Source organism: Schistocerca piceifrons, chromosome 3 (assembly GCF_021461385.2).
Source record: "Schistocerca piceifrons isolate TAMUIC-IGC-003096 chromosome 3, iqSchPice1.1, whole genome shotgun sequence".
Classification (NCBI taxonomy): domain Eukaryota; kingdom Metazoa; phylum Arthropoda; class Insecta; order Orthoptera; family Acrididae; genus Schistocerca; species Schistocerca piceifrons.
Window position 1 is genome coordinate 732,297,025 of NC_060140.1, and position 14,214 is coordinate 732,311,238.

At 44.8% G+C, this 14,214-nt stretch overlaps 1 protein-coding gene and 1 pseudogene across 1 annotated transcript in view; one reads left to right on the forward strand and one right to left on the reverse strand.

Annotated features, from left to right (window-relative positions):
• The window catches only part of LOC124789009, a 260,631-nt gene that overhangs the window by 190,341 nt on the left and 56,076 nt on the right, over positions 1 to 14,214 (reverse strand). Inside the window, exon 2 of the mRNA XM_047256296.1 lies at positions 12,580 to 12,714. Within this exon, the coding sequence (XP_047112252.1) occupies positions 12,580 to 12,703 (124 nt within the window). The 5' untranslated portion in view covers positions 12,704 to 12,714. The remainder of the gene's footprint in view (positions 1 to 12,579; positions 12,715 to 14,214) is intronic.
• Positions 7,974 to 8,091, forward strand: LOC124790203 (annotated as a pseudogene).

Below are 14,214 nucleotides of genomic sequence, written 5' to 3' on the forward strand. Positions count from 1 at the left end.
TATTTTAGATGCATATGTACCGCAAAAAGAATCTCTGGACCTCGGCAATGGATAATAATATTGAAAAAAGTTTTGAAGTTCCCCGACAATATCATCTTAAGAACATGTGATAAAAATTCCGACGATCTGCCATGAACATAAATTATAGAAGTGTTACTCCATAAATGGTACTTTTCGTAGCAAACAATAATGGTTTTTCGATTTTTTCTCAGAAAAAGCCCATCACCAAATTGTGATTTTATAAGTCCCCTGAGGTCTACCTTACACCGCACCGAATGCAAAAGAACCAACTGATTTTCTCCATTTTCCTGGGTTGGAGGAAGTGTGTAATGTTTAAATTTTGACCCTGTACTATAACTGTAGGATAGCTACCGTACTCCCTTTCTTGCGACAGGTATACAAATGGGCAGTAGGCAAAGGGATATCCAAAACACTTGACCTCTAATTTCTGTGATCTACATGGATACTCTGCGAACCACACTTAAGTGTTTGGTAGAGCGTAATCAGTAGAGTCAGAGATATCACTCCCTGAAAAATTGCAATTTTTGTGAGCTGCTTCTGGGAACAGATTGGTACTGTTCACCATGCACCGACATAGAGCAGAAAGGAAGCAGCAAAATTAAAATTTTAACCAGTTCTGTGGCATTAGCAACCGACGTTGTGTTATCGAAACTTGGAAGACAGAAATGTGTTCACACCCCGAGCCATATAACCCACATGCACGCCTTAATACGGTACGTGGACACAGCCATGGAAACGGAGCAATTATTAGAGGAAATAGAATCACGGGCACGAAGACACTAAATCCGCCATCCGCGATGATGTCAGAAGCGAAGTAAACTTATAAAGTGGTATTTTGACATTCGACAGACACAAACTCTCACAATATGTATACATCTATGGAACAGTGCGTGAGGTAACACCATATGTACTGCTGGTAAGAATATGTCAAGATTGTTTGAGATTCGGGAGACCTAATCTAAAACTGCTGGGGAAAACAGTGATGCGATATGTGTTGTGATGATCACTCTACAGCATCTTGCACTTCGGAGATAATACGTTATCCTAATGTTAGCCTACCTCGTAACGCAAAAATAAAAGTTGGGGACAAACATACGTATAACAGGGACAGATACATGGTTGTGCGGCATGGCATAATGTCCCGACCGAAGAAGGAACTAAACATTACATAAACTATAATGTTTCTGGTAAAATGTTGATACAGAACCGATGTCGACATGGGTGCAAGCACAAGATAACAGGCTGAATACAGCAGATCAGAAAGAATTTTTTCAGCTTACAGTTCAGAACCGAACAAGAACGTACATTTCCTATGCGGAAAGTCGAACCGAGAGTGAAACGTCACCGCAGCCGAGGTCAGTGCCGAACCACAGAGAGTCAACACAACCACCAACGCGAAGGTACCATGCGGACCACAAGATTGTTGAAAGAAATGAAAACACACGACGCTGGGATAAAAATGCGCACACTGCGGGGCTTCTAAATGATACTAGAAGTTTATGTTGGACTGTTATCTCGGCTAACCTTCACAGTGTCACACAAAGTTAAGAAAGCTACATGGCTTAACAGTTGGTGAAATTGTTAACAAAAATCACAGAGCGTAGTGGGAGACAGAGCAAACGTGCGATATATGTGGCACATTATAGTAGAACAATTAAGACAACCAATTCAGCCAACTTTTCCTCACCAATAAGACATAGCTCATATTATGTAACTGCGGAACGGGAATTCATTAGTCAGTAACAGAACAACACTCCATACCTCATAAAAAATGAAAAAAGTATTTGTGCACGCAGTAGGGGAAACAAGGTTAAAACCAGACTGTAATTTGATCTTTCCAGGCTAATAATTATTAAGATAGGGTAGAGAAGATAGATTTGGCGGAACAGCATTACTCATTCGCAGTGACATTATGTTTAGTGAAGTCGGCATAACCATCACACCGAGAGGTCTTGAAGCATGTGCAGCCTGAATTGGTATACCTCTCTACTGTCTCCACCTGCAGGACGGCAAACACCCATTTTTCGAAGGAGACTAAACGAATCGTTCCATGCAATTTTTACGTAACAATGGCACGCCTAAAATTCAATCATGGGCCCCTCTGAACACCATCTAAACCTAACTGGAAAGGCGGACCAAGACACCGACAGTACGAAGAGGCTGAAAACACTAACCACATGGTGCTCCCCTACCAGCGCAAACGCCCGACGGACACCCTACGTCGTCAGCAGCTGAACTTGGGACCCAGGGGATCTTACAGCATCACAGCTCTTCTCTGACTCCTCGCTGCCGAGAGCGTGAATATGGGCGACGCATTTAAGTAAAAGAAAATTAAGAAATGTGATGTCAGAGCATTTGGGAAAAGTGTGGTCCTGGGACGAAAGCTTTTATGACTTGTACTGTAAACGGCCAACGGCCTCGCCGCAGAGGTAACACCACTTCCCGTCAGATCACCGAAGTTAAGCGCTGTCGGGCTTGGGTGGCACTTATATGGGTGACCGGCTGAGTCTGTTGAGCTCTGTTGGCAAGCAGGGTGCTCTCAGCCCCTGTGAGGCCAACTGTGTGAGAAGTAGCGGCTCCGGTCACGAACACTGACAACGGCCGGGAGAGCGGCGTGCTGACATCCATATCCAGTGACGCCTATCGGCTGAGGTCGACAAGGCGGCTGGTTGGTACCGTTGAGCCTCCGGAGGTCTGTTCCGACAGAATACTGTGAACTGTTATACTAACTGAATGACGTGTAAGATGGATGTATGATTCCTACATCAATGCCAAACATAGAAAAATAGTGGACGTGGTAGGTACACTATTGGCCATTAAAATTGCTACACCAAGAAGAAATGCAGATGATAAACGGTATTTATTGGACAAATATATTATACCAGAACTGACATGTGATTACATTTTCACGCAATTTGGGTGCAAAGATCCTGAGAAATCAGTACCCAGAACAACCTCCTCTGGCCGTAATAACTGCCTTGATACGCCTGGGCCTTGAGCCAAACAGAGCTTGGATGGCGTGTACAGGTACAGCTGCCCATGCAGCTTCAACACGATACCACAGTTCATCAAGAGTAGTGACTGGCGTATTGAGACGACCCATTGCTCGACCACCATTCAACAGACGTTTTCAATTGGCGAGAGATCTGGAGAATGTGCTGGCCAGGGCAGCAGTCGAACATTTTCCGTATCCAGAAAGGCCCATACAGGACCTGCAACAAGTGGTCGTGCATTATCCTGCTGAAATGTAGGGTTTCGCAGGGATCGAATGAAGGGTACGGCTACGGGTCGTAACACATCTGAAATGTAACGTCCACTGTTCAAAGTGCTGTCAATGAAAACAAGAGGTGGCCGAGACGTGTAACCAATGGCACCCCATACCATCACAGTGGGTGATACGCCAGTATGTCGATGACGAATACACGCTTCCAATGTGCGTTCACCACGATGTCGCCAAACACGGATGCGACTATCATGATGCTGTAAACAGAACCTGGATTCATCCGAAAAAATGACGTTTTGAGATTCGTGCACCCAGGTTCGTCATTGAGTACAACATCGCAGGCGCTACTGTCTGTGATGCAGCGTCAAGGGTAACCGCAGCCATAGTATCCGAGCTGATAGTCCACGCGGCTGCAAACGTCGTCGAACTGTTCGTGCAGATGGTTGTTGTCTTGCAAACGTCCCCATCTGTTGACTCACGGATCGAGACGTGGCTGCACGATCCGTTACATCCATGCGAATAAGATGCCTGTCATCTCGACTGCTACTGATACGAGGCCGTTGGGATTCAGCACGGCGTTCCGTATTAACCTCCTGAACCCACTGATACCATATTCTACTAACAGTCATTGGATCTCGACCAACGGGAGCAGCAATGTCGCGATACGATAAACCGCAATCGCGATAGGCTACGATCCGACCTTTATCAAAGTCGGAAACGTGATGGTACGCATTTCTCCTCCTTACACGAGGCATCACAACAACGTTTCACGAGGCAACGCTGGTCAACTGCTGTTTGTGTATGAGAAATCGGTTGGAAACTTTCCTCATGTCAGCACGTTGTAGGTGTCACCACCGGTGCCAACCTTGTGTGAATGCTCTGAAAAGCTAATCATTTGCATATCACAGCATCTTCTTCCTGTCGGTTAAATTTCGCGTCTGTAGCACGTCATCTTCGTGGTGTTGCAATTTTAATGACCAGTAGTGTACTATTTCCTCGTCAAATCTAAGGTATCGATAAAGTCACCGTACATATATCTTCGTTGTGGGAAATCATGAACTTTCTTTTTTTTCTCCTCCTCCTGAGCCTTACGTTGCTCGCACATTCAAGCTGGACTTGTTGATTGATTACAAAGATGCAAACATAGGGAGATTCCTCACAAATCTGTGATACACCGATATTCCGCTTGACTAACACAACCGCATGTTATTTGCGGTGGTTAATGTTTACAAAAAGGTTTGGGGCCACCCCAAGAAAAGCTTTACGGTGTGGTCAGCAGAATGCAGTTTTTGATGAAAATTTTGTTGTCTACAGAAAACGCTACTCGTATGAATCTGACATAAGATCAGAATGGTGTATAACAATTTCCATTAAAGACATGTATTCAATAAGTATAAATCACAGATAACAACTGAAATGCAGAAATATCCTTATCCATCCAGTTTCATTTTAAGTTTACGCTATTTTGTTACAGTAGTGGGCGGTAATTTGATATTTCTTATTGATCTTCCTAGCAGGAACGGTTAGGCCTAATGTATAACGTTCACATTAAAAAATGATTAAGACATAAGTAAGAATAAATATCCAACAGCTATTGAGTACAGTTGTAGTGGCGTGCTCCAGGGCTTGTATCACAGCGCTTAACTGTTTATGTGTAACGTTACAAGGTTATATGGAAAGGAACGAACCGTAAAATGAAATGAAGGGAAGACGAAATAGACGACTTTTCTCTGGGAGATTTTAGCACAACGATTCTTGTGTAATAAGGTTTTCTTAAACTGCTGCAGTGTTTGGCAGTCTCACCACTACAGTGTAATGGAGGAAGTTGAAGTAATTCAGAAGCATATTGTAAGCTGCAGATTCAGTACACACTGTAGTGTTATGGACATCGTTAGGAGCATTACGTAGGTCGCTTTCGAAGTAGTACAGCATTCTTCTCCAGAGACATTGCCAAATTTCATAGAGTAAATACTCGAGACGAAGTGGTAACCTATTTTAGTACGTCATACACTGATGAGCCAAAACGCTCTGAGCACTGCCCATCGTGTCATTGAATACTAACAGCAGGCGCTGCGGGCACGTGACGCGGTAAGGAGAGTGTACAAGGGGTGCAGAGACCAAAGGGGAATCAGTCTAGAGACGATACGGGCTGCAGGTGACTGCAGATAGTGACGTAAGTGTCCTTGACAAAGAGGAGATCACGTGAACGCGTGGTGTCTGTTCTTTCGGACATGTTCGAAAGAACAGACATCACACATTCATGTAATTGATTCGCCTCGATGGGGCGTGAATCCACCACCTTCAGTGTGGTTACACAATTACGTTCGACCTCCTGTGGCAACCTCAAAGTAGCGAGCGTGGAGGATATGGACAGGGGCTGCGGATAGGTGGCGCTCGGTGGAGTGTGGCTCGGGATAGTCCACGCAAGTGGGATAAACACTACATACGGATGGAGCAGTGGTTAATTCGATTCCCGGTCCTGCACACATTTCCAATTGTCACCGCTAATTTCGAAGTCCCGATGCAGTTGACATAAATAATTCCTTCCCTTTCCTTTCCTTTCTTCCCCTCTAATTTATTTATATAAAGAGGTGACTGTTACAACCAGAAGAAAATCTCTCATCCACCCTATCCTCTGCTACGCCCACGCTGCCTGGATCTCCACTCCTCCTACCTTTTACAAATCCCTTCAGATCCTTGAACCCCATGCTCTTTGCCTCACCTACCGCATCCATCTTCCATCCCCCATGCGGATCCTGTACGACCTTATTCCGTTCCCCCAACTCCTCCTTTTCCTCGAATGGATATGGATCCTCTACACCTCCCGTAAACTCGATCCTCCTCAGCTGCTTGTCTCTCCCATCCTCTCCTGCCCCCGTCCACTGCCGCACCTGTATTTCCACGTCCCACCTGCTCTCCATCTCTCCACTCTCCATACCCTCTCCCAAGGTGGCTTCCGCCAGCTCCTCCTCCCTGATGATGCCCTCCCCCCCTCCATCTACCCCTCCTATCAACTTCGATACTCCCTCCCTCTTCCTGTGTTTGTTCCTATGGCCACCCTCTCTCCCTTCTCTCCCCCTTCCCTCCCTCCTCCCTTTCTCCCTCCTCCTCCCCCGGGCTTCCCCTACCCCCATACCTTCATTCCTCCCACCATCTCCTCTGCCATTGGCATATCTGCTCTCCCCTCTCCCTCCCCCACCACCTTCTTCCCCTCTTGGCAGGTCCCCGGGCTTGCACACGTTAAGTGGACATTCGCGCGCCGGAGACCATCGCCATCGTTTTACTGTGTGTGCCGTCGTGTTTGTGCCTCAGTGTTTTTCGCCGCCCACGCTCCATCGTTCACGTGTCGTCTCCGTCATCAGTGTCTGTGTGCAGTGCCAACAGTTTCTTTAGGTGTCTTTGCGTGTGAATGGCTACATGTTATTTGTTTCTGTGTCTACTGTTTTTTGCCACCCACTTTGTACTGTATCTTCTGTGTCTCCATTGTATTTTCTTTGTAAAACTTGTGGCTGAAGAGCAACGTAGTATGCTGCTGCCAGCCCACCTTATGTAAGGTGTTAAATAACAATAAAGAAAAAATGCCAGAAGATTAGGAAAGAGCACCTCAGCAATGGTGAAGATGGTCGTCTGTTCACGTAATACTGTCTTCGGCATTTATGGAAAGTGTCTGAAGAGCAGTGAGACCACAAGTAGGCGACAAGGTGTTGAACATGCACCCGTCGTCACAAAACGTGGAGATCGGAAGCTTGCCCACTCTGCAAACCAGCGTAGGCGGCGAACTACGGCAGATCTGACGACAGAATTCAGCGCTGGTGCAGCCACAAGTGTTATGGATCACACCGTTCAGAGCACCTTGTTGAAGATTATACGTGTTCCCACGTTGACTCACCAACATCGTTAATTACGACTACGATTATAGTGAACACGGTATCCTCGAGATTGTATCATGGGTCAATGGAAACGTGTATTCTGCTCTGATGAATCACGATTCTTACACCAGTTCGACGGTCGTGTCCGTATACTGCTGCTCCAAACATACCATGCCACGGACGTAGACTAGTGGGGACATTCATCTGTGCTTCCAGGTAGCAGTTGAAGACACCAGGACATCTGTCAACTATGTGAACATCATTGCGGACCATCAGCATCCCTTCATACTTGACGTATGGTGATGGCATCTTCCAGCAGGACAACTATCCGTTATAACATACAGGTCGGGATTGATCTATGAGGTCTTGAATATCTTATTTGTATCTGTCAGTAGGTATGGAGAAATGGAGAAATTGAGATTTGGGGGATTTCTTTATATAGTTTTGCGTGATTAAGTACCAACGCTATGCAAAGCTGTCATTTAGTTACGTGCGATTTTAGATCTGTTATGTGTTACTTTCCGATAATAACTCATATTTTTTCTGATTACCATTAAAATATAATGACGATAAATATTAGAGATCATTTGGAATAATATTTTAATAACTATGTAGATGACGTGACATCATTCGTTTACTCTTAGAGAAAAAAAGAGCGGTAATTGTGCGTTCATGGGCAGTCAGTGTCGGAATCAGTGATTACGATTCCAGAAATAATTGATTGGACGAAGTTCAATTGCACACAATCGTGTAGGGCGAATTATGATCTTGAAATTGGTTGTAGATGTCAAGACTGCTTCCGCGCCGCCGTTTGGTTGTAGATGTCAAGACTGCTTCCGCGCCGCCGATGGTTTGCTTTGGGCAACGGCCTTGCCGCAGTGGATACACCGGTTCCCGTGAGATCACCGAAGTTAGGCGCTGTCGGGCGGGGTCGGCACTTGAATGGGTGACCATCCAGGCCACCATGCGCTGTTGCCATTTTTCGGTGTGCACTCAGCCTCGTGATGCCAAGTGAGGAGCTACTCGACCGAATAGTAGCGGCTTCGGTCAAGAATACCATCATAACGACTGGGAGAGCAGTGTGCTGACCCCACGCGCCTCCTATCCGCATCCTCCACTGAGGATGACGCGGCGGTCGGATGGTCCCGGTAGGCCACTCGTGGCCTGAAGAAACTAAACTAAAATATGGTTTGCTTTAAACTCGCGAAAATACAATTTACGCAAATTCTTAACTATCGCGAAAGGGTAGAATATCTTAGGAGCCATTATGAAGGACGTAAGTTTGGATAGAAAGATCATTTTCAAAATCCAATATAAATCCTGTTGACCGAACTAGCCTAGCAACCCAAAAGCTCATACGTGGTTATCAGTAGAAACAGTGTACTATTTTTCATGCACACGTTTACACTCTACATCGGGGTGTGGATGATTTGTGGGCGCGAAATAAACATTTGAAAGCATTTGATTAAATTAAAAAGGAAAAATAAAAAAAGAAGTTTATTCGTATATTTTGTTATTTCATGAACAGTGATATTTTCTTATAGTGGTGTAGAGCCTTACGTGTTATTACTATTGTGACAGACTGATCGCAAGAGGTCTCGTTACAAGTCGAGTTTTGGGCCTGGTTAAGAGTAGCTGGTTCTTAAAGTCTCAAAGGTTAAGTGAAGAATAATATCACACTTAAATAACGCAGCATCGAAACCCACTGTCTTTATACTATATTAAGCTAGCTATTCCGGAATCAGGTGATACTGTGGCCGTGTAGTTGTGTGTTGTCGACAACAAATACGTAAACACTAACATAAACATTTCTCATGCTCTGACATCGACGAGGGAAAGAAGAGACGACAACGACGACATACACGTATACATATACAAACGTTATACGTGGCGCCTTACAATACAACAACACTATGGACGTCACGGTATACCGTGTCACTAGGCCAAAGTCGTGCTACACTGGTTTGAAGAGAATGACAATGAGGTCATGTTGATGCTTTAGTCACCAAATTTGCCGGATCTGAACCTGATGGAACACAGCTGGGACGCTATCAGATGTCAGATCCATGCCCACAAACCACCAGCCCGTAATTTAGGCGACGCGCGTGACCTGTGCATAGACACGTGGTGCCCCGGAAAGGTATCAACGACTTGTCGAATTCATGCCACGCAGAAACGCTGATGTACTGCGTTACAAAGGCAGAGCAACACGGTATTAAGCAAACGGGTATAGTGTTTTTGGTTTAACAGAGCATGTGCGATAACATGAGAAACGCTAGAGTGCGCACGGAGGCACGCTTCTTGGCCAGTGGAGCAGTATACCGTAGAAAAGAAGGAAGGAAAAAAAGATTGTACGCAGCAACTGATCTGGTAGGCAGTGGCGAAACGGGGATCTCATATTTCTTTTGCCGTTAGTGCCGAAGCAGTTTTGTCAGTTCGCAACAAATGATTCTGAGCAGGGCTGCTGCTATTCAGTATACATGACTTGTTCCCCCTTTCTTCAAACCGACACTGAATTTATTCGTTTGTCTGTTTTGCGGGCAGGATGCGAGATTGGCTCGTGAATATCACATATCATTTCTTTTTTTCTTTTTTTTTGTTGCGAGAGAGGTGGATAGGAGAGGTGAGGATTCCGTCGATGGACCATACATTGTAGTGCGCATCCCACTCTGCTACAGACTTGGGGAACGATAGGGGACGGAAGAATTTAAAACATTGGAGCTCGCTGATGTCATTGTAATTCTGACACAGAAAGCAAAGGGGTTCGGGATGCATAGTGTCTAGAAAACAGGTTGCAAGATGAATATCAGTAAATGTGAACTACATGTAACGAAATGTATTCGAATTGAATCAGGCGTTACTGAGGGAATTACATAGGGAAACGAGGCATTAAAAGTCCTAGGTGAGGTATGCTGTTTGGGCATATCGAAATAAGTGACGATCACCAAAGTAGAGAGGAAATAAACAGCAAACTGGCAATCGCAAAATGGTTCAAATGGCTCTGAGCACTATGGGACTAAAGTTCTAAGGTCATCAGTCCCCTAGAACTTAGAACTACTTAAACCTAACTAACCTAAGGACATCACTCACATCCATGCCCTAGGCAGGATTCGAACCTGCGACCGTAGCGGTCTCACGGTTCCAGACTGTAGCGCCCAGAACCGCACGGCCACTCCGGCCGGCGGCAATCGCAAGAAAAGTGTTTCTGGAAAATAGAAATGTATTGATCTCGAATATGATTCAGATCTCAGGAATTCTATTGTGAAGGTCTTTGTCTGGATTTTTGCGTTGTATGTAAGTGAAAAGTGGACTGTAAACAATTCAGACAAGGAGACAGTAGAAGCTTTTGAAACGTGGTGCTACAGAAGAATGCTGAAGATTAGGCCAGTATGTGAGGTAACTAATGAGGAGATACTGAAGCGAAATGGGAAAAAAGACATTTATGGCACAATGTCACTTAATGAAGGGATATGTTGATAGAACACATTCTGAAAAAATAAGGAATCATCAGCTTGGTTATGGAGAAAAGTGTGTATGTGCTTCCGTGGGTAGGGAGAGGCGACAAGAGTGGAATAGAGTAGCAGTTCAGATGGATGTAGGTCACGGTAATGATGCAAAAGTGGAAAGATTTGCGGAGGACAGACAACCATGGAGAGCTGTAACTAGCCAGTCCTTGGAATGTAGACCACTACAACACGGAAGAAGTTCAGCTTTGTCCTCAATGAAACCATCACGAGAACGCTATTTAGTTGAGTCAAAGTAACAAAAGGTTTGATTGCGTCAACTTGAGGAGACTTATGCCACAGCTAGGTAGGTGGCTAGAACAACGGGTTACTTGCTGTTCAAAATTGCTGTTTCTGGCACAGCCCTTCATCAGGACGTCTGCCAAAGAAAAGTACAGCACCAATGACACAAGCTTAATTGACAGAAGTCACTAACAGTGAATTTATAAATGTTGTTACACAGAATTCTCAGAAAGAAGACATACCAAAAACAGTCTCCATTAAAAATATAGAGTCACATGTGTTGTCAGTGAGCAGCAGTACTCAGTTATTAGAAAGACGGCGCGACAAAGTTTAACCAGCAGAACTTGGCATCAGGTGGAATGAATGAAAAAGTATGCATACAGAAACAACAGAACAGTCTGATACTGAAACAAAAAAACCATAGAAACATACAATACATATTGATTCATGAGTCGTCTGTAATTTTAACAATTTTTGTTCCTGCCCCTCTTTCCCTTCCTGATACCCTTTCATCTCTTTCCTTACCGGTCCTGATTGTACCATTTATGGTTTCTGCATTCTTGTTACATTATTGTTTTTATTATGTATATTTAGGTTCAGCGTTAGATCTCCGTTCATAATTCTGTATACTTTTTGCCTCATTATGAAGTTACACATTTACTTATGCGCCCGCAAACAGCGCCACTGCACCAACTCATTGTCCCCTCCTGGCGGTAGTATCTGCCAGTTAAGTTTTGTAACGGTGTTAGTTGAATCTTGATTGCTTTGTGCACTGTTGTGTATACTCCTATTTTTATAATGTTTTTATGCTCATATTCAGGTCTTTGTTCCTATTATGCACCTTTTGATTTCAATATCATGTTGTTCAGTTATTTCTAGGGGCACAATATAGCTCCACTGTTCTTATGCATTCACACCACCTAGTGGAAAGTTGTCGTAGTTAAATTTTGTAGTGTCGTCTTTCTATCAGTTGAGTACTGATGCTGACGACTGAACATGTGACTCCAATCTGGTATGAAGACTCTTCAGCTATATTTGTGTTTATGGCTCTATTCTTTTCGTCGGCAGATTTTCTGACGAAGGGCTGCATCCAAAACACGTCACTAACTAGTAATTTTTGAACAGCAAGTTATCAGTTATCCTAGCGAGCTATGCATCAGTGGCATTAAGTTCCCTCGAGTTTACGTCACGGTTGCAGGCCTGCTGCGCAACTTCATGTCGCAACAAAAATTTAATCGCGTAAGATTCGACGCCAGAATCTGTTAACATGAAAGTTTCCTGGGTACTGTACCGCGTCCTACGGTATATCAATGATAGTTATTTAAGGTATGACGCTGTACCACACCCAGAAAACATTCAAGTTAGCTGTCAGTTGTCGAAAAGCAACCTTTATCGTTCCTGCCACCTCCGCAGCGACCTGTGTTGTAAGCCATAGCTTCCTGCCCACGGATAGCGACACCCCGGGACAAACCGCAAGGCATTCAGCGGCCAGCGGGGACCTGGGAGAAAATTCCTGCCACCTCCGCAGCGACCTATGTTGTAAGCCATAGCTTCCTGCCCACGGGTAGTGACACCCCCGGACAAACCGCAAGGTATTCAGCGGCCAGCGGGGACCTGGGAGAAAGTGCCGGAGCAGATGAGGTGACGCACGCTGCGGCCGTTATGCAAGTGTGGCGCGGTGAAGGCGGACTTTACATAAGACAGCCACGCCACTCCTCACCTGCGACATAGGCGCGGCCCGGCAGCGTCAGCAGGGCCTGCGACGTCTCGCACCCGCCAGAGGCTGCAGCCAACCCTCCGCCGCACACCACCAACACAGCCACCACCACCACCAGCCGCCCCATCACTGCCGCACCTGAAACACGCATACAAAATACGTCACCTCTGTGGACAACGATTGCTTCTGGATAAAATTATTCGTTTATAATTTACTGAAAAGAACCCGCAAAAGTATTCTTCAGAGTGATGCTATTCTGAGCAAATTAACACTACATGTCGGCCTAAACACTCTGCATTTCACGACATGACGCCGCATTTCTTTTAAAGCTGACATACTGTGGTTACATTTAGACTCTGCAAATCACGTTACGGTGTGTGGTTGAGGGTACTTCTGGTTATAAGAGTAACCATCAGGAGCGACGTTAAGTGGATGACGACATAAAACAAATAGTAAGGAAAGCAGATTCCAGACTGAGATTCATAGCACGAATATTAATAAAATGCAACTCATCAACGAAAGAAGTGGCTTACAAAACACTTGTTCGAGCGGTTCTTGAATATTATTTATTGTTTATTTTTTCACATGAACCATGAACCACGGACGATCCCGTTAGTGGGGATGCTTGCGTGCCTCAGCGATACAGAGAGCCGTACCGCAGGTGAAACGATAACACAGGGGTATCTGTTGAGAGGCCAGACAAACGTGTGGTTCCTGAAGAGGGGCAGCAGCCTTTTCAGTAGTTGCAGGGACAACAGTCTGGATGATTTACTGATCTGGCCTTGTAGCACTAACCAAAACGGCCTTGCTGTGCTGGCGCTACGGATGGCTGAAAGCAAGGGGAAACTACAGCCGTAATTTTTCCCGAGGGCATGCAGCTGTACTGTATGGTTAAATGATGAAGGCGCCATCTTGAGTAAAATATTCCGGAGGTAAAATAGTCCCCCATTCGGATATTCAGACTCAGGAGGACGTTGTTATCAGTAGAAAGAAAACTGGCGTTCTACGGGTCGGAGCGTGGAATTTCAGATCCCTTAATCGGGCAAGTAGGTTAGAAAATTTAAAAAGGGAAATGGATAGGTTAAAGTTCGCTGTAGTGGGAATTAGTGAAGTTCAGTAGCAGGAGGCACAAGACTTCTGGTCATGTGATTACAGGGGTATAAATACAAAATCAAATAGGGGTAATGCAGGTGTAGGTTTAATCACGAAAAAAAAAAAATAGGAATGCGGGTAAGCTACTACAAACAGCATTACTGTGGCGAAGATAGATACGAAGACCACGCCTACCACAGTAGTACAAGTTTATGTGCCAACTAGCTCCGCAGATGACGAAGAGATTGATGAAATGTATGATGAGATAAAAGAAATTATTCAGATAGTGAAGGGAGACGAAAATTCAATAGTCAGAGGTGACTGGAATTAGATAGTAGGAAAAAAAAAGAGAAGGAAACGTAGTAGGTGAATATGGAATGGGGATAAGGAATGAAAGAGGAAGCCGCCTGGTAGAATTTTGCACAGAGCATAACTTAATGATAGCTAGTACCTGGCTCAAGAATCATGAACGAAGCCTGGAGATACTGGAAGGTTTCAGATAGATTATATTATGGTAAGACAGAGATTTAGGAACGAGGTTTTAAA